The sequence below is a fragment of the Rattus norvegicus genome, chromosome 13 (genome assembly GCF_036323735.1).
Source record: "Rattus norvegicus strain BN/NHsdMcwi chromosome 13, GRCr8, whole genome shotgun sequence".
Taxonomy (NCBI): domain Eukaryota; kingdom Metazoa; phylum Chordata; class Mammalia; order Rodentia; family Muridae; genus Rattus; species Rattus norvegicus.
In genome coordinates this window covers 103,956,024-103,979,655 of record NC_086031.1, presented here as the reverse complement: position 1 = coordinate 103,979,655, position 23,632 = coordinate 103,956,024, and the positions used below count along the sequence as shown (strand labels likewise).

The 23,632-nt window shown below is 52.6% G+C and overlaps 1 protein-coding gene across 1 annotated transcript in view; it reads left to right on the top strand.

Moving 5' to 3' along the window:
• Smyd2 (SET and MYND domain containing 2) overlaps positions 1–23,186 on the top strand; it is a 41,305-nt gene extending 18,119 nt beyond the window's left edge. The window contains 10 exon segments of the mRNA NM_206851.1: positions 2,461–2,571; positions 4,903–4,963; positions 5,688–5,812; positions 11,069–11,136; positions 15,594–15,696; positions 17,446–17,556; positions 18,492–18,612; positions 19,868–20,042; positions 21,373–21,481; positions 22,864–23,186. Coding sequence (NP_996733.1) covers positions 2,461–2,571; positions 4,903–4,963; positions 5,688–5,812; positions 11,069–11,136; positions 15,594–15,696; positions 17,446–17,556; positions 18,492–18,612; positions 19,868–20,042; positions 21,373–21,481; positions 22,864–22,944 — 1,065 coding nt within the window. The 3' untranslated portion in view covers positions 22,945–23,186.
• Positions 23,187–23,632: the final 446 nt, after the last annotated feature.

The window sequence follows — 23,632 nt, the reverse complement described above, 5'->3', positions numbered from 1 at the left end:
TCTTTATTCTAATGCGGGCTGATGTGCGGTAGTGGGAAGAACTACGGAGCAGTAGAAGGGAGCGTGAAGGGAACAGCTCTTTGGTTGCTTGAGGCAGGTTTCTTGAAATGTTGACCATAGAGGAGCAGAGGACGAGACCAGCAGGAATCAGGGAGTCATAAGACAATTAGGGAGATAGCGTTAGACAGCAAATACTGCAGGCCCAAGGGCTCTCTAGAGAGAGGAAGAATGGTGCTATGGCAACAGAGAGTCAGGAGAGTGTGGAGGGAAGGCCAGCTAGGAGAACAGTCCCCACAGCTTGCCTGTCATGCTGAGGACAGGGCCTTTTGTGCCCGGTGAGGAGTCATGGATGGTTCTGAGCTGAGACCCTGTCCCTGCTCTCTAGTGTTTATAGGGCAAGGAACCAAAGCTAGTATTCAGCTAAAGGCGGGACAGTGATCTTGGCAGAGCAGGCTCACAGGTCCTAATGGTAAAGAGGGCTGAGTCTCTGTACCTCACCACTATATGTGGAGGCGGAAGGGAGGTGCGTGTGTGCATGCGCACACACATGCACATGTACATGCACACGAGCACACATACATGCACACATACACACGCACACACATGCACACACACATGCACATGCACACGCACATGAGCGCACATACACACACATACACACACACCCATGCACATGCACACCCACATGAGCACACATACATGCACACATATGCGCGAGCACACGCACATGCATGCTAAAGGTCAAATTTGGGAGCCATCCTTTAGGACTTGTCCACCTTGGGTTTTTTGTTGTTGTTTGTTATCTGTGTTTTGTTTTGTTTTGTCTTGAGCCGGAGTCTGTCACTGGCCTGCGGCTGGCCACTTAGGCTGGGCCATCTGGCTGGTTAGTCCCTAAGGATCCGCCTATCTCTCTTGCCAGTGGTAAAATTACACTCATACCACCTCGGTCACCTTTGTTTTACAAGGGTTCCAGGACTCGAACTCAGGTCCTCGAGCTCACATGGGCAAACCCCTTAACCTGTGACTCATCTCCGAGCCTGAGTCTAGCCCAGAGGGCAGGATAGAAAGATTGGCCAGCATTGCAGGTCACTGTGAGTGTCACATCCAGGGTCACCCCAGGCGTTTGTTGTTGGCTTCTGGCTTCTGTCGACTTGCTGCTTCCTGACCTGGGGAAGGCAGAGGGTAGAACAGGCTAGACCAGTTCCATTGTGGACACAACCGTACTCCTGGGTTCCCAAAGTATACAAGCATCTAACTTTACTTCCAATCACCTCACCCCAGCCCTTCCTTCCAGATCCCTTGCCATTTCTGCCACTGCTTGGGTTTCCTTTCTCTCACTGTGATAAAACACTCAGACGAGAAGCAACTTGGGAAGGAAAGTGTTTGGCTTGTTCCTTGAGGTCTTATCCCATCATAGAAGGAACTCGGTGCAGGACCCAGGGCAGGCACTGAGGCAGAACCTATGGAGAAAGCTGTTCACTGGCTTGGTCGGGCTCATGCTCAGCCCCCCACCTCCCTGCCTGGGGATGGTGCCGCCCACAGTGGGCTGGATCCTCTCACAGAAATCATAAACCAAGACGGTCTCTTATAGATACAGCCACAGGTTAGACTGATCAAGGCAATTCCTCATTTAAAGTTTCCATTCTCAGAAGACTCTAGGTTGTGTCGGAACTGAGCGAGATAGCTGCTTTCCTTGACCCCTTCCGTTTTTCAGCAAGCACTCCATCAAAACTGTTTTTCTCCCAGTACCCCCACCAGAACTGTTCTTTCTTCTTTGCTTTTGATTTTAAATCAATCAGCAGTGACATCAGTGGTGATGGGAGTTTTATCAGTTATTTGTCCTGACTTGAGTCCAGCACTGGAAAAGCACTACCAGCATCGCAGACAGGCCTGTTGTCCAGGTCCCCTGCCCTCAATTGGGTCTCAGCCCGCACATACTGTAGGAAGGAGTGGGGCTTCCAGCAGGAAGCAAAAAGGAAGCAGTCAGGTATGGCGGCTCACACTTCTATCGTACCAGCACTCAGGAGGCTGAGGCAGGTGGATTGCTATGAAGAAAAGTCTAGTCTGGGCTTCTATCCCAGGTCAGCCTGAACTACAGCATGAGACCCTTAAAAACATCCCCAAACAACAAAAATGCCTTGACCAAGGCAAAAGTTAGAGGATCAAAGCAAGGATCCTATCCGTTTTTCTCGGATGTCATTCTTTCTAGTTTGTGAGCTTTCCAAGAGGAAGCATGTTCTACTTGACCTTGACTAGGGGACACACTGCAGAGCTCTTCAAGCCTTAGTCTGTGTGTCTGTATGTGTGTATATGTCTGTGAGTGTGCGTGTGTGTCTGTGTGTGTGTGTATCTCTGTGTATGTGTCTGTGTATATCTCTGTGTCTGTGTGTCTCCCTCTCTGTATCTATTAGTATATGATGTGCTGTGTACTGACTGTTTCCCTCTCTAAAACCTACCCAGAAAGAAGACTGGCCCCTGCACAAGCTGGAGTGCTCCTCCATGGTTGTTTTCGGGGAGAACTGGAATCCCTCGGAGACTGTGCGGCTCACAGCAAGGATCCTGGCCAAGCAGGTGAGGAAACGTGAGAGTGTTCTGCTATTTGGGTTTTTATTAAAGGTCACAACGATGACTGGCCGAGCCAGGCTGAGCATCCTTGGATGTCAGCTGCGGTCACACCCACGCGTGGTGGGAACCACGTGGGCATAAGCTTTGCTTGCACCTCCCTCTTACCCCGGAAGAGGAGCATGGCGGTAGCTGCTCAACGCAGAGCTTTCTTCGGGATTTGTTCATACAGAAAGGCATGGCCAGGACACAGTATGAACTGTGAAAGACCAGACCCATGAGAAATTCCTAGAGCTTCCAATGAACCAGACTGGTCTGGGAAGCTCTGTGTTCCCCTCTTTGTTTGTGATGTGTGGAGGCACCCGTCCCCTCTCTTGTAAGGGATTCTGTACCTCTGCCGCCTTGCTCACCCATGTGTAGATGGTAACGACCCAGGGGGAGGCACAGGGATGTTGCACAGACAAAGAGGAGTGTGAGAGTAGAACCAGGCTGAGGAGGAGAAGAGGGACGGGAGGTGGAGAGGAGCTGCTCAGTGCATTCCTCCAGAAATGTCTCAGGACTGTTTGATGGTGTGTGTTCAGCCTTTCCCATGCACATGAGAATTGCGTGCCTCCCCTGCAAAGGCCAGGGCTCTGAAGTCAGTGGGAAGAGGTGAGGGGCTTCTCTTTGTGACCCACTGACTGTAAGGGAGCATAGGAGGCAACGTGTCTATGGAGGGTAGAGGTCTTGCTGTCTGTGTCCGGGTGCCTTGGCAGCAAGGCCTCTGAGCAGCAGGCTAGTTGTAAAGCTTTACTTCATCCACCTCTGGCTGTCTCACCCCTTCCTGCTCCCACCTCCCCTTCCAGTCTGCTGCTGCTGTTTTAATCTGAGTATGATTGTAATGATTGGCATGCTTATCCCCAGATCAGATTCAGGATCCCCAATGTGTAAACAGCAGTAGAACATTCTAGAACACTGAGGTCATCTCCCCCTGCGTTCAGCTGGGTTGGGTGACTAAAACGTCTGTCTCTGAGTAAGCAGAGCAGGGGTCGCCCGCAGAGTAAGACCCAGAGATGAGGGTGTTTTTTTTTTTTTTTTGGTTCTTTTTTTTGGAGCTGGGGACCGAACCCAGGGCCTTGTGCTTCCTAGGTAAGCGCTCTACCACTGAGCTAAATCCCCAGCCCCGAGGGTGGTTTTTATTGGAGAAGGCCAACTACCCCTTCTTAAATGACAGCTCTCTGAATTAATGGTCTCTGGCAGAACAAGGAACAGGGGTGGGTATGACTGGTGCGGTCTGGGGTAACCGGTCCTTCAGATTGTATCAAGTCCTGCCCACTGGGAGACCAGTCTCTTCCTCCCCTGCCTTCCCAGGGTCTCTGGCAGTGCTTTGTTAAGGTCTCAGAAGGAGCATGTATGCTACCCCGCCGCTCCTGGGTAGGATGACTTCTTACAGAAGTGTGCCTTGTGAATGGAAGATGTCCACTGTGGTTTTGGCTTCTGGGAGAGCAGTCGGAGAGCTGGGGCAAGTTGAGAGGTTCCCTTCAGTTTCCGTTATAATTACCACTAATCAACTGTTAAATAAAAAGGTACCACACCACCTTTTCATCCCTGTAGGAATAGGTGATTAAAAAAACCCAGACCATTTGTATTCTAGGAGCCCGCAAAGGATTAGGGGAGACAGGCGACCAACTACCCAAGGGAAGCCTAACATGCTAAGGAGGAGGCGAGGGCGCCCGCCGGACCAGCCACCTGTAGCCCCACATTGAATGGCCAGATTACAAAGCCAGGCCTCAGGCCAGCTCCTGAGCTCAGCGTTTGAACTCTTGTCAACACCAAGTTTATTCATGTTCTCAAAGCCTCGTGGGTCTGCTATTGTTAGGTCCTCTCAGGGTGTCTAGAACAAAGGCAGCGTGCGTTTCAAGTGAGGCTGGGCTTGCAGATACAACCCAGAGTGTTCCTTTTGAAATGTGGAATTTGAGATCATTTTAGCCTATGCTTAAAGAAAAGCGGGAAATGGATGGGGTTTCATTTTGTTCCTTTTTAGAAGGAGAAGTAATAAATAGTATGGTTTGTCCGTGGACTCAATCCTTTCAAGTCAGGGCCCTAAAAAGTTGTTTTCTGGCCCCGTTCTTTTCTGTAATGAGCTTTCTGAGCCTACTGTGTGTGCGGTGTGTCAGGGTGTTAGGGATACCGTGGACCCTTTCAAAAGCTTTTAAAATAAGCCCTTTGGATCTAGAGGTCGGACAGACTCAGCACCAAGTGTGGACTCCTCAAGTAGATTTCTTCCTTGAACATGGCTGTGTTGTCTTCATGTGCCCTGGGCACTAACATTCCTCTCTGATTTTTATCTCCGATTACTAGAAAATGCACCCAGAGAGGACACCTTCAGAGAAACTGTTGGCCGTGAGGGAGTTTGAGTCACGTGAGTATTCCTCCTAATGACACACTTTTATCTTAGTCACAGATTTAATGTGCATCCGGCAGTATTGGGGGCAGAAATAACTTGTTCTTAGTAACTTTCAAAAACAAATGCTCTTAACCCTGACTCTCCCCTGAGTGTATGAATCGATCAGGAAATGACTAGGGGCATTGGAATCCCCAAGATATCCCTCTCCTGCTCCTGGCACTCTGGATAGTTCTGGGTCCTAGCAGCTCTGCAGTCCAGGAAATATAGTGTGTGCACACATGCATGTGTCTGTGCATGCATGCAGAACTCATATCTGTGTGTGCACACGTGCATGTGTCCGTGCATGCATGCAGGTTTGTATGGAAGCCAGAGCACAACCTTGGCCATGACAGTTTACCAACTAAACTGTTTCCTCAGCCGCCTCTGGATGGCCTTCCCAAAAGGCAGTAAGTCAGGGCTATCCAGCTGCGTAACCGTGACCCAGATCCCAGGGGCCTAACGTGAGGGACACTGAGGCTGGATGTCATTTACAGTTAGTTATATCCTTCTTCCTCACTGTGGCTCATGGTCAGTTGGAATGTCACTCATGAGTGATGGAGGAAGAGACAGTTGGTCAGTTACACCAAGTCACGGGGAAATAATCTCCGCGTCTGGTCATGGTGCCCCCCCATCCCCCGCCCGCCATGCTGTGTATAACAGGAAAGACCCAGGGTCTCTGGTGACAGGTCATTTCCCGCAGATCTGGACAAGCTAGACAACGAGAAGAAGGATCTCATCCAGAGCGACATCGCGGCGCTCCATCAGTTCTACTCCAAGCACCTGGAGTTCCCTGACCACAGCAGCCTTGTGGTGCTCTTTGCCCAGGTAAGGGTGCCAGCCCCTGGGAAGACCTTCCTACAGCCACTCACCAGGACGTCTACCTGACAGGGCCCTGGACCCCTGGGGAAGTAAACACAGGCTCAGCCCTGGGGCTCACCAGCCCACCCAGGCTTGCCCAGGCCAATGAGAGACCTTTCCTCAAAAGTCAAGGTAGACCAGGGCAGAGAGATGGCCCAGAGGTTAAGAGCATTTGTTGCTCTTTTGAGGACTTGGGTTTGGTTCCCAGCACCCATGTGTTGGCTCAAAGTCATCTGCAACTCCAGTTCTGGGAGATCTAGGCCCTCTTTTGACCCCCAGGGATACCAGGCAGGCATTGTGCATACATGCAAAGCATTCATACATGTAAAATAAAACAGAAAGCATGGAAAGCAACAGAAACAACACCCACATGGAGACACATACCCACACCACACGGTAAAAACATGCTAAGCATTGTTACACCTGCAAGGGAGAATTGTGTCTTTCCTCGGTTCAGCTCCAGTGAGAACCACTTATAATGGCCCAGTGAATTATCCACACCTAGTGTTTACGCAGCTACACCCATGAGTGTGTACATCTCAACACATGACTATCGTAATCAGAAAGTTACTCCTTGTACAGGAAGTCACGGCTTCCAGTTACAAATGTTCAGGTGGAAGGAAGAAGGTCGTCTTCCTCGTGCCCACACCCGGGTTTGCTGGGTTCGTAGCACACTCGCCCCAGCATCCGTTGTTCCTTCCTGCCCCACTGCTGTGATGAGGCTCCACAGGCAACTTAGGAAGGAGCTCATCCTGGCTCGTGACGGTACAGGCCGCGGTGGGGTGGGCGGCTGGGGCTGCGGAGAGCATCAGGGCTGCTGTGCACCTCACCATTCATTCAGTCCAGCCTCCTGCCCATGTCACGATGCCACGCATGTTGAGGGTAAGCCTTCGCTCCTTGGTTAACCTAGGCACCCCTCAGACAGTTTCTGGAGCAAATCTAAATGCTGTCAGTATTAAATCACCGAGACACCCGAAGGCGACGGGTGTGGGTAAGGGATAGACGGGTGGGGGGGGGTGGTTTCCTCACCGGGACATGCTTACCTGAGAGAGTAAAGTTGTCACAAGCTGTGGGAATGTAGACCCCTGCCCCTTTTAACAGCGTGACACCTGCCAGAGGGTCTTCCCTATGTCGATGTGCTTGGCTCACAGCGCTCACGTGAGACATTACATGTTCATGTTACAGCCAAGTGCATGTGTGAAAAAATGAAGTGAGCCATGTGTGTGCCTTAGGGAACACACATGAGGTATGTGTATGTGTGAGCCATGTGTGTGTGTGAGGGAACACGCATGAGGTATCTGCGTGTATGAGCTGTGTGTGTGTGTGAGGGAACACACATGAGGTATGTGTGTGTATGAGCCGTGTGTATGTATGTGTGAGGGAACACACATGAGGTATGTGTATGTGTGAGCCATGTGTGTGTCTGAGGGAACACACATGAGGTATCTGTGTGTATGAGCCGTGTGTATGTGTGTGTGAGGGAACACACATGAGGTATGTGTATGTGTGAGCCATGTGTGTGTCTGAGGGAACACGCATGAGGTATCTGTGTGTATGAGCCGTGTGTATGTATGTGTGAGGGAACACACATGAGGTATGTGTATGTGTGAGCCTGCCTCCGCTTCCCAAGTTCAGGAGTTACACGCCAGCACCACCACTCCCAGGGCTTCCTGTATTCTGGGCAAACGCTTCACCCACTGAGCCACATCCAGAGCTCCCTCCCCTCATGTACTCATGTGTGGATTTCAGGGGGGAATTCAGTACCCCTGAAGGAAATGCTAAAGCAGGAGGTGTAGCCCATACCCCCTTACCCTCTGACCTTACCTCAGCCCCCAGCTGTCTGCGTGCTGTCCTACTCCTGAGCCTTTGCGGTTCTTGGAGGCGACTGCAGGCCTCTGAGCTGTGTTTCAGTCACTCCGAACCTGTGTGTGGCTGAGAAGTATATTTCTGGTGCGCAGCCTACGTCTAGTTTAAATGCTAATTACGAGAGTAGCTTCAGCGAGGCACTTATGCCTGATTTGACTGGAAAAAAGGACCACAGCCCACGCATCTTTCTTAATGTGCAAGTCCCCTCCTCTTCTCCGGGACATCTTGGAAGGGAGGGAAGGCTGGCTCAAACACCGTCCCCAAGCCTCCAGAAGGAAGAGTGATTACACTCGGGCTTGTGGGAGAAGACGAACACACACTCCCACGCAATAAGGGCAGGACAGAGGGATGAAGACACTGATGTCAACCTGACACCCTGGGGGCATGGAGTAGGGCTGACCCAGCCAGGGCTGCCACAGTGGAGGGGCTGCAGATGAGCGGATCAAGGGCTCAGTTCCCAAGGGCCAGGGAGCTGGGCATCCCTCCATCTGTTTTGATATCTCTCCTTAATCTCCCTCTCACTCTGGTTTAGCAAGCATTTATTGTCGGCCATTGTGGTAGCACACTGAGGCAGGCATCCAGCAGGAGAAAGCTATTTCTCTTAGTACTTAGCCAGTGATACCTAGGAATGGAGTTCGTGCTTAAAGAAATTTTACTGAATGAAAGAAAATCCCAATTACTTGTATTTACTGTGGGTTGGCAGCCATTGGTAAAGTAGCAGCTATGCACTTGGTCAGGAATGAAGAGACAGGCTGTGCAAAGTCCTCAGCTTAGGAAAGCCCTGGTCTCTGGGATTGAGTTATGAGACACCCAACTCTTCTTTCTTTTTCTTCCTCTTCCTTCTTGCCTCAGGTGCCCCAAGTAAAATTTTCACTTTCACCATGGTAAGAGCCATGATTCCTAAACTTTTCCAGTAACACTTTAGCTATTTGAAATGATGTGAAATTACTATTTTTGTGAGGTCGCCACATTCGCAGTTAACAGAGGCAACTTTGGTGAGAGAGACACGGTCACACTTAACAGAGGCAGCTCTGGTGAGAGAGACACGGTCACAGTTAACAGAGGCGGCTCTGGTGAGAGAGACACAGTCACAGTTAACAGAGGCGGCTCTGGTGAGACACAGTCACAGTTAACAGAGGCGGCTCTGGTGAGACACAGTCACAGTTAACAGAGGCGGCTCTGGTGAGACACAGTGAGACTGGAGCGATTGCCTAGTGAGTAACGCTCTTCCCACACAAGTTCAGATCCCGGGACCCCCGTACAGCGAGCCGTGGCCACGAGCACCAGTCAACCCCAGCAGTGGTCCTACGGCAATAGGAGAGGTAGAGAAGGAACACTCAGAAGTCTGCAAGCCAGCAAGCCTGCCTTCCACTGCAGCAAACAAGAGACCCAGTCTCAGATGAGGTGGAAGGTGGGGACTGATGCCTGAGGTTGAACCCACACACGCACACATGTGCACACACATACACATACATGCACACTCATACAAACATACACACACTCACGTATGCACACACAAACACAGGCATGCACACATACACTCACAAACACATAGACACAAGCGAACACAAGCACACGTGCACACACACTCACATACGGACACACAAACATGTGTACACACCACAACTCAGACATGGAAACTTTTTGAAAAGGAGCAAGCATAGTTGGTGTGCAGAAACCACACTTTGTCAGAGCCCCACCTGACTCCTTTGATGCTACTCATGTCTCACCCATCCCTGAACCAGTCACTCGCCACACGGACCTAGGAGCCCCGGTTTCCACAGTTGTAAGGTAGGCTGCTGCATTCACACTAGTAGGATACCGTGTCCAGTGCTCAGCAGAGGCAAACTCTGAGGTGTGGCTACCGCGCCATCGGCAGGCTTCGTGACAGTAACTGGTTCCTTTCTCATCCTGCAAAAGGAGAAGACACTGGGTCTTCCGGGCCTGAGGTTTTCGGAACTTATAAGGAACACCTGTGCAATTGTCTCTTAACAGACTAAAAGTTGCCTTGATTGTCCTTCTGTTAAAGTGCCCTGCACATTATTATGCTTAGTGCTGTATGTGGAAAGAGAAATTGCAGAATTGTCATGCTTAGTTATCCTCTGCCTGTCGGCTTTGACCTAGTCCTCCAGTGTAGTGAGAGTTGTTCTGGGACGTGTGTGTGTGTGTGTGTGTGTGTGTGTGTGTGTGTGTACGCACTCATGTATGAGGAAGCCTCAGCTCACCTTGTATGTCCTTCCTCAAAAGCTGTCCGCTTGGTGTTCTGAGATGGACCTGTCACTGGGTTCTGAGGCTCTCCAGTTAGGACAGCCAAGGATCTCCAGGGATCCACCCGTCTCCACCTCTTCTGTGCTGGGATGACAAGTGTACACTGCATGCTCAACAATCTGTGGCTTCAGGGGCTCAAACCCAGGTCCCTGTGCTTGCAAGGCCAGCACCTCATGACTGAGCTGTCTCCCCAGCCCAACTCTAACCGTTTACCCTCAGTGTTCTCAAAGGCGAAGAAAGGGCCAGGGATGACCAGGCATTGATTTGGCTGAAATATGAAAGACAAAGTCTCATTGCACTAGTCAGGGTTCTTGGTTCCACTGCCCTTCAGGGGAAGGGACTGCAGTCCCACAGATGAGAGGCTTCGAAGTTACCACCTCAGTCATGAAGTGGACATGGGGTTACAGGCATATGATTTGGAGATGGGACCTCTCTGCCTCCCTCCATCCCTCCCTCCCTTCCTCACTCCTATCTCTCTCCCTCTCTTTCTGCTCTCACTCTTTCCTGCTCTCTCTTGTGCGCACAGACACACGCACAGACACATACAGACAGACACACACACACATACACATATAGACACACACAGAGACAGACACACACACACAGACAGACACACCCACACAGATACACACACACACACACACACAGACAGACACACCCACACAGATACACACACACACACACACACACACACACACACACACACACACACATACACACCATGCTCTCATTGGAGCTCTTCACATGAGGCAGCCTGACGTCCTTACAAACAGACAAGACTTGAGTCCCATCAGCCCACCATAGGACTCCGGTGTCCCCACACCACTCTACAACCCTGAGCAGTGAGGAGCGCTCTGAGCACGCAGAGAGGAGCTTTGACCCCACATGTCTGCTGCTGTTTGTTGACGCTCAGAGGATGAGTCAATTTTACTTGGACAAAGGATACCATGGCCATAGGAACATCTTCAAGGCCACCAAGCTGCAATGTCTTTGGTAATTTGGTGAGGGCGGAGCTGAAGAAATGACGTGCGTCGGGGGAAGGGATCTGTAACCAGGTTTCCCCCACCCCCACCCCCTGTTTCCCTGCAGGTGAACTGTAATGGCTTCACTATTGAAGATGAGGAGCTCTCTCACTTGGGATCGGCGATATTTCCTGAGTAGGTTGAGTCTGGTTTCGTTTCTTTCCCTTTGTACTTATTTAACACTAATTTGATTTTTACATAACCCACCTGACTGCGTGTGGCAGACATGAAACTCCAAGTGAATTAAGGCAGCTTTTTAATCTGTCAGATTTCAAAATATTTCCCCTCCACTTAAGGATCCGGAGGTGGCAGTTAGCAGAGCGGTGACGGAGACATCCCACCGGCCCCAGAGCTGTTGTTAGGGAGCATCGGTGCAGAGAAGCCTGTGGCTTGCTGGGAAGCATGCTCTCTGCGGGCTTGCGGCTCTGGAGATCGAGTTTCTTATGCTCAAAGTGAGACATTAATTGCACATGCAAGGATTAGCCACGGTTCAGGTAGGGAATGTGTGAGCTCTTGCCCATCAGCCTGTTTTAGAAAATATCAGTGGAAAGAGGTGTAGTTAGAAGGAAGTTGGGCTGAGAGAGCAAAGTAGAGAAAATTCTCTAAGCATTATTGGGCATTTCCCCTCCCGACTTCAGGAATATCCGGATGGTTCCCGAAAGGCCAGCTAGATAATGTGGAAATTCCACAACAGTCGGTCCCTGTTTCACAGGTGGAGCCAGGGAAACCTTTATGCAGTCTGAACAGATCTGCACCACCATTCCGTGTTAGAGAGGGTGGGTCCACACCGCCATTCCGTGTTAGAGAGGGTGGGTCCACACCATCATTCCGTGTTAGAGAGGGTGGGTCCACACCATCATTCCGTGTTAGAGAGGGTGGGTCCACACCATCATTCCGTGTTAGAGAGGGTGGGTCCACACCATCATTCCACATTAGAGAGGGTGGGTCCACACCATCATTCCGTGTTAGAGAGGGTGGGTCCACACCATCATTCCGTGTTAGAGAGGGTGGGTCCACACCGCCATTCCGTGTTAGAGAGGGTGGGTCCACACCATCATTCCGTGTTAGAGAGGGTGGGTCCACACCATCATTCCGTGTTAGAGAGGGTGGGTCCACACCGCCATTCCGTGTTAGAGAGGGTGGGTCCACACCGCCATTCCGTGTTAGAGAGGGTGGGTCCACACCATCATTCCGTGTTAGAGAGGGTGGGTCCACACCGCCATTCCGTGTTAGAGAGGGTGGGTCCACACCATCATTCCGTGTTAGAGAGGGTGGGTCCACACCATCATTCCGTGTTAGAGAGGGTGGGTCCACACCATCATTCCGTGTTAGAGAGGGTGGGTCCACACCGCCATTCCGTGTTAGAGAGGGTGGGTCCACACCGCCATTCCGTGTTAGAGAGGGTGGGTCCACACCATCATTCCGTGTTAGAGAGGGTGGGTCCACACCATCATTCCGTGTTAGAGAGGGTGGGTCCACACCGCCATTCCGTGTTAGAGAGGGTGGGTCCACACCATCATTCCGTGTTAGAGAGGGTGGGTCCACACCGCCATTCCGTGTTAGAGAGGGTGGGTCCACACCATCATTCCACATTAGAGAGGGTGGGTCCACATCATCATTCCGTGTTAGAGAGGGTGGGTCCACACCATCATTCCACATTAGAGAGGGTGGGTCCACACCATCATTCCGTGTTAGAGAGGGTGGGTCCACACCATCATTCCGTGTTAGAGAGGGTGGGTCCACATCATCATTCCGTGTTAGAGAGGGTGGGTCCACACCATCATTCCGTGTTAGAGAGGGTGGGTCCACACCATCATTCCGTGTTAGAGAGGGTGGGTCCACACCGCCATTCCGTGTTAGAGAGGGTGGGTCCACACCATCATTCCGTGTTAGAGAGGGTGGGTCCACACCGCCATTCCGTGTTAGAGAGGGTGGGTCCACACCATCATTCCACGTTAGAGAGGGTGGGTCCACACCGCCATTCCGTGTTAGAGAGGGTGGGTCCACACCATCATTCCGTGTTAGAGAGGGTGGGTCCACACCATCATTCCGTGTTAGAGAGGGTGGGTCCACACCGCCATTCCGTGTTAGAGAGGGTGGGTCCACACCATCATTCCGTGTTAGAGAGGGTGGGTCCACACCGCCATTCCGTGTTAGAGAGGGTGGGTCCACACCATCATTCCGTGTTAGAGAGGGTGGGTCCACACCATCATTCCGTGTTAGAGAGGGTGGGTCCACACCGCCATTCCGTGTTAGAGAGAGTGGGTCCACACCATCATTCCGTGTTAGAGAGGGTGGGTCCACACCATCATTCCGTGTTAGAGAGGGTGGGTCCACACCGCCATTCCGTGTTAGAGAGGGTGGGTCCACACCGCCATTCCGTGTTAGAGAGGGTGGGTCCACACCATCATTCCGTGTTAGAGAGGGTGGGTCCACACCGCCATTCCGTGTTAGAGAGGGTGGGTCCACACCATCATTCCACGTTAGAGAGGGTGGGTCCACACCGCCATTCCGTGTTAGAGAGGGTGGGTCCACACCATCATTCCGTGTTAGAGAGGGTGGGTCCACACCATCATTCCGTGTTAGAGAGGGTGGGTCCACACCGTCATTCCACATTAGAGAGGGTGGGTCCACACCATCATTCCACGTTAGAGAGGGTGGGTCCACACCATCATTCCGTGTTAGAGAGGGTGGGTCCACACCGCCATTCCGTGTTAGAGAGGGTGGGCATGCTGGGGGTTCTGTTGAAGTCCATTGGGATGGATCTGTACCGTCATTCCATGATATAGAGGGTGGGTATGTTTTGGGGTTTGTTGAAGCCCGCTGGGGATGCCTGCCACTCCTCACCCACCATGTCCACACCACTTCTTGTGTGTGTGTCTGCTGCTGGGCTGCAGGCATCAGGGAAGTCAGGAGAAAAGGACCTGAGTTAATAGACTCTGGCTTCTGAGAGAGAAAAGATATGGTGTTGACCCTAAAGCCAAGGTGAGGCCATCTGCAGGCAGAACCATGGAGAGGACCCGAGTACCTCTTGGCAGAGGTTCTCTTAGACTTTTGTAGCTGGGAAGAGAACAGAGAAAAGAACAGGCATGGGCTCAGGGAAGACAGACCTCACAGCCATTGAACTTTCACTGTGGCCTGTTATGAATGTCTGAGGGTGTCTGAATTTGAGACCTCACAATGTCCCATGGCGGTCAAAAATGACAACCGTGGATCCTGGGCTGCTTGTCTGTTTGTCTTAGCGCCCTCCCCACCACCTCTGTTCAGAGAGAGACAGCCTAGCCCTTCTCCAAGCTGGTTCTAGAAACCTGCTGTTTGTTGCTTTTAACACGCACGTGCTTTTGGGTGTTTTGCCTAGCAGATGTCCTGGCCCCTGATCCCTGAGTGTCCTGGTAGGGATCTAAGTAGAGATGCCCCTCCCCAAGAACAAGACCAAGAACCAGCTCCCTGCTAATGCCAGGTGTGAAGCTACTCACCCACTCGGCTCGGGAGTCTAGCAGGCAGGGTAGAGGAGGGCCGTTCCCTCCAGGACACACCACAATGGGCAGCAACCTTCAGTGGTCCTGAGACCCCTTTGCTTTTTTGAATCCTGGGGCAAACAAGAGAAGGGTTCTGGTCTCTTGTGGGTCACGCAGTGCCCGCCCTCCCAGTGGTGACACATATGGACAGGTGTGCCCACAAGAGCATAAGCCCCGGTTTCTGGGCATTTTTAATTGGGGAAAAATCCTTTGGGACTGAAATCACATCAATGCGTGATTTCAAAGGCAGCATCTGTGAGATCAAGCACTTTCCCCTGTAGTTTAGAAATTTCTGTTCTCAGAACTTTGACCTTGAAATAATCAGAAAGCTCAAAGCATCTCACCTAGGCGAGTCTCTCTCCTGTCACTGTCCCTAAAAAGCAGACAGCAGCAGGAGCGGCCATGTCCCAATTTCCCAGATTTGGAGATTGAGGTGCTTCTCTGGGGCCCTGGGGGAGGGGGGATCACAGCCTGCCCTCCCTCAAGCAGCTGGTATTTCTCGACATCTGAAGGGAACGTTTGAGAAGTGATCCACGTAGACAAAAAAGACAGCCCCCTTTGTCTTGCACCTGTGTGTACAGGGGACAGTCAGCTGCAGGCATTGTCGTGCGAGTCTGCCTATCCAGACGGAAACACTTAGGATAGTTGTTCCTTTATAGTTAGAGATCAGATTTCATATTTGTGAAGAGAGTATCGCGTCAGACATTGGAGCTGAGGATGTGGCTCGCTTGGGTAGAGTGCTTGCCTAGAGCCCTGGGTCTGGGTCCCAGAACCTCATAAACCGGGTGTGGTGACACATCGGAGGATCAAGCCTTCAAGGTCTCGGAGTGATTTTATAGTGAATTCTTAAACCAGTCAGGGCTGCTGGAGACCCTGTCTTAAGAAACAAAGTGAAACGAAAAGGCTAGGTATTATTCTAGCTGCTCTTGGGACATCTGGGCTAACTGTGTGAATGTTTGACCGCCTCTCACACATAGCTCAGTTCCCCTCACTCGTCAGGCAGGTAAGCAGTGGGTCACTTCAGCAGCCAGCCCTCGCCATTCAGACGACTGAGCTTTCCCTTTTGATTGACAGCGTTGCGCTGATGAATCACAGCTGCTGCCCGAATGTCATTGTGACCTACAAAGGTACCCTGGCAGAAGTCAGAGCTGTGCAGGAGATCCACCCAGGAGATGAGGTGAGAGCGAATCATGGTGCACGGGTGCTACACTCGAGCTGTTGTGGCAGGCAGAGCAGCCAGAGCCATGAGGTGCCACCATGGTGACTCCTGTGGCTGAACTGTCCGTCCCTGGGCCTTCCCTGGGCTATTGGACCAGACCTGGCACCTGGCTTGATGTCCGTTACTAAATACATGGGTGTTTGCCACTTCCTTTGGCCAGATAGGAACAAGAAATGCAGTTGAATTAATTTTTTTCAAATTCGTTGTTTTACTTTGTGTGCCTGAATGCTTCCCCTCATGCTCGCATATGCATGCCTCGTCTGGGGTTCCAGCACCAGTGGGTGCTGGGAATCGAGCCTGGGTCTTCTGCAAGAACAAGTGCTCTTAACTGCTGAGCTCTCTCTCCAGCCTCCTGCAGTGAAGTCCTTATCTAAGGTTTGCAGTCTGGGTATCCCTGCTGTCTGAAAGTTGGCTAATGAGTTCCTTTCCTGCCCTGGTACCACCCCACCAAGTGTTCGTTTCTGTTCTCATGGTGGTTATAACCATAGCGAACAAAAGGGGCAAGTCAGGGAATGATTCGTTCTGTGGTACAGTCCTGTCCATCTGACAGTCAGTGTCAGCCACCACAGCACTGGAACAGGTAGCTTGGCAGGAGCTGATGAGGCACGGCTTGTTTGCACAGTTCCCGTCTTAGAGGTGGCCGGTCACACGCCCGGATCAGGAAGCAGACACTTAGGGCAGGCGGCTCCATGAGCTTCCTCCCTTTTGTAGAGGAGGTAGGGAAAGCCTCACGCCTTACCACCTGTTCCTGCCCCGCTTCTCTCTCCGTTGCTGCGCGTGGTTATGCTTTAAGTCGAGTTCTCAGTGCTAAGTGACGAACACTGCTTTCTCTGGAAGGTTTTAGCAGTTCACGGCTGACGTCCCAGCCTCCTTCCCCTCCTTCACTAAATCCAGCATGAGGTGGGGTCCAGTCTGCAGCCAGGCTGGTGAGCATCCTGACTGGGTTTGTGGACATGACCCTTAGGCCTCTATTAAACCAAGAATGAAATGGCCAGCCTGGCTCTAGACTACCTAGAGAGGCTGAAGCCCTGTCTTCCTGGAGAGGCTGTTTGAGCCATGAATGGTGCAGCTGAGTGGCCTTTGTCGCCATCTTCTGGAGGCGTCTGTTGGTTGCAGTGTGTGCCTGTTGTGTCCTGTGTTGCAGGGAGAGGTTGGCTGCTGTTTCTTGCTGGCAACCACGGTCGTTCATGTAACTTCAGTTTGGGGAAGTTGGTTCCTCCTGGGTTATTTGCCCTCAGAGAGGAAGGAGCCACTCCTTCTAGGTTCCTGGCAGTAGATGGAAACACATATGCCCCAGGCTTGCTTCTCGAGTCAGGAGGCACTTGCTACCACAGCACCCTGTGCTGCTGTCGCTGACTGCCTGGCAGGCCCATGGACCCTGCTGCATCACTCAACTGTGTGATGTCAGGAGGAAGGGTGGGCAGACCAGGGCATTTAAGGCCTTGTTCTCCCCTGCACATGTGCAGCCTTAGCTGATCTTTGGTGAGAGAAGGTTCTTCTTCTCAGTGGCCAGTGTAGGGACGGAGCATATAGACCTTCTGGCCACCATACAGAGATGGACCCAGTTCCACGGCCTCTCAATCAGAGTAAGCAGTGGGACCAGCAGTGGTGGCTCTGTTTGGCCTATGGCCTCTCTCCCACGTCAAAGCCACACGATTGCTAGGAATCATGTTCCCCATGTCAGAACTCTGGCCTCTCACGCTCTAGGTGTTCACCAGCTATATCGACCTGCTGTATCCAACAGAAGACAGGAACGACCGGTTAAGAGACTCCTACTTCTTTACCTGTGAGTGCCGGGAGTGTACGACCAAGGACAAGGTCAGTTCACTTATGACAGACAGGGGTCCCCGCGTGAGCCAGCTCCTAGCCTCCCCTGACTGTCTCCCCACACTGGGCATTTTGGCCCTTTTAACCTGTGCAGCAAAGACAGGCAATCCAGGTAGACCCCGCTCAGATCCACTGCTCAGCCATTGAAGCACCCTGGTGTGCTGTGCAGGTGGGGAAGTCCTGCCTCTTCAGGAACCTGAATTCAGTCTCCAAAGCACATGTAACAAAGACAGATGCGATTAAACTTACAGTCCCAGCACTGTGGCAGGGGAGGGACCACCCGAGCCTACCTGTGGGATCCAGGCCACTGAGATACACTGTCTCAAAAAGCAAGGTGTGGGGGGTGGTTTCTAGGTGGATGCATTCTCCAGTGTTCATATGGAAGGGTGCATTTCACTGTGTGCCTGCAGCTGCAGTGCTGGAGGGTGTGTGTATGTCAGAGGCATAGAGAGAAGATTGTTGGGGTGTGGGGTTACCAGTGTAGCTTCAGGTTCAGTGAAAGGTAAGTGAGTGAACCTCTGCCCCGTGTGTTTGTGCCCAGGCACGCGCACACACACACACACACACACACACACACACACACACACACAGTGCTTCCCAAAGAGATAGGAAGGAAAGGTTTCTGGGAATCAGGGTCAGGCTCTTTGAATTGTCACCAGGTTCTACATGGCCTACTCTGTCAGTTTTCAGGGCCAGCCCTGGTCACTGGTCTGTCCTGACTCACAGGTAAACATGAACATGGTCCCACAGAAAACACAGTTGGGATCCTGCCTAGGAGGACGGTCAGAAAGCTCTTGCTTACGTTTTTATAAGAAGGGAACAGAGTGTGGGTCTAGGTCTAGAACCTCTGCCTGTGTGGGAGAACAGGAAATGATTAGCGCAGCTACCCCGGAGGGGACGCCTCACACTGTGGGTATCCCCCTCAGGACAAGGCCAAGGTGGAAATCCGGAAGCTCAGCAACCCACCTCAGGCAGAAGCCATCCGAGACATGGTCAGATACGCACGCAATGTCATCGAGGAGTTCCGGAGGGCCAAGCACTACAAATATAACCTTTCCGAGTGTCCTGTCCTGCCGGGACACACCGCCGTGTCTCACTGGCAGGGTGTGGTGGGAAGCTGGGAGGAGAGAGGAGAGAGGAGAGAGTAAAGTCTTGAAAGGAAGACAGTCTGCTGTGAGTGCGTGTGGGGAGACACATGGAAGCAGGTGTCAGCTCTGCCAGCTCTGGACCTGTCCTCAGCAGACTGTAGTGGCCCATGGACTGGGGGAAGGCTACCTCCTGGAGGAGCCCTGTTGTTGATGTGTTAGTGCAGGTAGGCACAGTGCTGAGAGCCTTGCTCACCTCAACCCCATCCACTGGCAATCTGACTAGTGGCCATTGCTACCAAGCCCATGAGGAAAGAGCTCCTCAGATGCACGGCCACTTCCCAGGGACACTGTTGGTGGTGGCAGTCTAGGGTTTTGGTCAGCAGAATCCGTTTTCTTACACAGTACTGTGTGTTCTCGGGATGTGAAAAGAGCTGGGATTCCCAGAGGGCAGAAGAGGAAACCTTTGTTCTCCTCCCCCTGCTTCCCCCACCCCACTTCATTTCTTTCTTCTCTCACTATTAGGGATTGAACCTAAGGCCTTGCACATGCCCAGCAGATGTGTGGCCACTGAGCTGTGTCTCAGCTCCCCCCTACACACACACACACACACACACACACACACACACACACACACAGTCTCTCTTCATGTTTTATCCAGTGCTTTGTTGAGAACCATGCAGGAGGATGGTGGGCTCAAGTGTTGCCTACAGTCTTCACGTTTTATTTTGAGACATGTTTTCAAGGCTGACAGTGAACGCCTTCCACAGCCCAGGCAGGCTTTGAACCCGAATTCCTTCCTCCTCGGCCTCCTGAACAGCCAGGGTGGCAGCCCACACCACCAGGCCCAAGAGGCACATTGCTTCCTAATGTAAGAAACCTTTCCAGAGCCTGGGCTGGGGTTGCTCTCTGTGCTTGGAAAACATTTCTTTGTGGGCACAGCTTCCTAATATGAGGTCCTGGGTTGCTTGGGCTCCCAGCCTGGATGAGGATTTGAACTTAGCAAAGGTGAAGGACTCTGCATGGCTAGGAAGGTCTTCGCGGTCCCCTAGTTTGTCTCTTCAAGGGACTTTCAGTTCCCTTTACTTCTGTTTTCATTCTATACTTTACTCGCCCCAGAGGTAATGGTGGGCAGAGGGGAGGGAATGACCCCGCCTGCGCCTGCCCGGGAAGCCCCACCCCACGGGACACTGCCTGTTTCCTTGACGCTCCAGCACCCCCTAGTGAGCTGTTGGAAATCTGTGAGCTCAGCCAGGAGAAGATGAGCTCTGTGTTTGAGGACAGCAATGTGTACATGCTACACATGATGTACCAGGCCATGGGCGTCTGCCTGTACATGCAGGACTGGGAAGGAGCCCTGAAATATGGCCAGAAGATCATCAAACCCTACAGGTGAGTGACCAGCGGACCTGGGTGGCTTGGGCTGTGCATGGTGGCTGCCTTCTACCCCAAGCTGGAGGAGTCACGCCTAGGGTGAGTGCTGCTGCTTGGTACCACATCTGCTGTAGGTCCAGGGCTTCTCCCCACCGAGCTGGGCTCCTCCATCCTCCCAAGGACCTCCCTCAGGAGGCCGAGTGTCACAGGTTACCCACAAAATCCGTTCAGGTGAGGGTTGGAAGCCAGTAGTTTACATCTGTGCCCCCCCTTCTTTGTGAAATGACACTCGTGACTTGGTGAGTGGAGGCAGAGGACGGGGTGTCCACAGACTCCTTCTCAACCGTCTCCCACACACCACCCCTTCTGCCTTTGCACACCACAACCCCAGCTGCATTTTCACCAGCCTCTGGGATTAGCGGTTTGGCCGTGGTTACGGCATCCCCTGCTCAGTCTAATAAAACAAGATGAGATTCCAGTTAGTAGGGATGATGACTGAGCCGGAGGAAGGGCCCATCCTAGCGGGTTACCAGACATTAATGTGGAAGGCAGGGACCCTCAGCAGTGTCATTGCATGTGGCCAGCCACGCCAAGGCTGAGGGCCCTCACTGCAGAGCTCTCCAAGGCCTGCACATTAGGCATTCGGGGGATGAGCTGTGGAACAGGGTAGGCATTAGACTGCAAGTCCCCTTCCCCCAGAAAATGCCTGGCGGTCCTGGTGAGCCTGAGAAGCCCTGGTTCTAAGATCGAGGACTGGAAATTTGTGAGGTCGGTCTTACACCCCCCCAATCTCTGCCATCCACTACCCACTGTGCTCTGGATAGCCAGCAGGGGGAGCCAAAGAGGAAGACAGACAGACCGACCAACCAACCAAGAAACCAGAGGTGTTCTGGCTTCCAAGGGCTCAGGGTTTAGCAGACAGTTGGGTTCCTCAGATACTGTGTGAGTATGCACATGTGTGCGTGCGTGTGTGTGTGTGTGTGTGTGTGTGTGTGTGTGTGTGTGTGTGTGTGTGTGTCCTGTCTGGTGGTGGGGAGGAGGCCTCTCTGCTGTCTGTGTGAAAGCAGCTTTTGCTTTGACATCCCCTGGTGCCTTGGTGTGAGCACAGCTGAAACAGCCAAGTCTGGGTTAAGGCTGAAGCTGTGCGGTCGCACACTTGACAGCAAGACTTCCCCAGTTATGGTGCAGCTTCACCCAGAAGGAAAGGGTGGAGTATGCACAGTGCCTCTGATGGTGTACACCAGCCCATCTCGCTCTCTGCTGGGAGCTGGTGGGGTGTGGGGAAGCCTAGCTGCTGTGAGAGCGAGCAGACCGATGTGGTAAGCTGCCGCCATGTCTTCCTTCCCAGTAAGCACTACCCCGTGTACTCCCTCAACGTGGCCTCCATGTGGCTGAAGTTGGGAAGACTGTACATGGGCCTGGAGAACAAAGCTGCCGGGGAGAAGGCCCTGAAGAAGGTACAGTGGGGCTTCAGGTCTGCTTCACCAGGCCCTGTGCCCTGGGAGGCCAGTGGCTCCAGGAGCTGAGGGTGACTCACCCTAGACTGCCCCTGGCCTGGCATTCTGGGAGCTTAGGTGGAGGTGGACATGAGGGGTAAGGGTACATGAAGGATGCCCTCGGTCAGCCCAGGCCTGTGTGGATGGGAGTGCACACAGCAGGCGGCCTGAGGAGAGCTCTGCTCTGCCTTCCCTCAGGACTGAGAATCCAGTGCCTCATCTAAAATCAAAGGGCTGGATTTGGACAGTCACTCAGTGTTACCACGTGGCCTGGGAAATTCTAAAATGAACTTAGCCACGACCTCCGTCCATCAAAGCCAGTCATACCTGGGCTCCTCTTACACTGTCGAGATAGGCTTTGCGGATGGGGACGGCTCCAGCAGGTTACCTGAGGAGTCTAGGGTGCGTGACAGTCCTTCATACAGGACCTTTGACGCTGGAAGCTTTGACCTTACCCACCATGGGACTGAAGTACCTGTGCAGAAGGTGCGGGGTCCCCAAGTGTTTGCCATCGAGTGAGTGCTTGTGCAGGCTCACAGACAGGTGGGCTCTCAAATATGGAGGCTAGAAGACAGCGTCAGGTATAGCTCCTCAGAACAGTCACCGCCCGTATCGGCAGGATCTCACTGACCCGCAGGTCATAGAACTCTAAGGGTCCCTCTGTCACCACCCACGCTGGGGTTACAAGCATGTGCAGTCCTCAGTTTCCCATGTGGGCGTGGTGCAGGACTCTGGTCCGTGCTTGAGGCAGAACTGGCTGGGCTGCCACCCCAGCCTGCTGTCTGCGTTGAGAACCCCTTTTGGAAACTGGCTCACCCTCCTGAGATACAGAATCTCCATGTGATTTACATGGGCTTGACAGCACAGTGTGACTTGACTTTGTGAGACTCTGTGTAAATACTGCAGCCACAGACTAGCCCAGTCCCCACATTCCCCAAAGCACCTGTGGAGATGAAGACTCGGGGTCTCACTAGCACAAAGTATGACCCATAACACATCTGTTTTCTCAGTGACATCAAGGAAGAGTACCTAGTTAGGTCAGCATTGGGAAGTGTCATGACATCTAAACCATCTAGCACAGTGGGTTCAAAGCAGGGTGTGTTGTGAGCCTTCCTTGTCTCCTGAGTGTCTTTGCAGAGTGAGAAAGAGCCTGTGAGAGGTGGTTTGCCCGCTGTGCCCTGAGGCACTGACGGACAGCACACACCCCTGCTGGGCTGGGTACAGCAGACTAGGCCTGTGGGACAGGCAGCAGGGATGTCAGATGTCAGGTCATCCACCCCATGCCTCTTGCTCTGCCCCAGGACTGTGGGGTTAATCCTCCCTGTGTCTTTGCTCTGTCTTAGGCCATCGCCATCATGGAAATAGCTCATGGCAAGGACCACCCGTACATCTCCGAGATCAAGCAGGAAATTGAGAGCCACTGACCATGCGTCCCAGCTTTCCGTCAGAAACCTCACAGTCACCCCAGCCTTCTGCAAGCCTCGCCATGCTGTGTTCCAGTTCGCATTTCCAGTGCTTGCCTGTGCTCTAAGGGCCGTGGCATGATTTCACATAATACATATTTTGGGCAGATTGAGCTTTAAAAAATGCAACCATTTTCCCTCTGTGCCTGTCGGAATGCTCTGCAGAGCTGACCGAGGAGAGAATAAAAGCGCCAGTCCTTAAACCTTGGTTTCTGGATGTCTGTGAGGATGCGGGGGTGGGGGGCTTCTCCATCAGTCCCTGCGCCCTGTTCTCTGCCCAGGAGTGGGCTAGTCATCTTCTGTCTGCAGCTACGTCACAGAGCAGTGACTCTGGAGGAAGGCAGCAGGCAAGAGGGGAGGTGCAGGGAGAGGTTGCTGGCCTGGGTGCCCCCCCGGCAGGGCAACTTGGCCTCTTCCAGGTTTCCTCTTGGCACCTTCTGGAGATGCTTCTCTGGGCTTTATCTTCCTGACACCCCCTCTCCTTCCATGGACTGTTCCCCATGCAGTTCTCTCCTGGAAAGACTCCAGGGTAAGCTTGGGAAGGGAAAAACATTTCCTTACCAACCATGTGTTGAGCAAACACTGGTCTCTACCCCCACGCCTGCAGGAACCCAGCTCCTTCCAATCTAGCAGGCTGGACAGCAGCGGC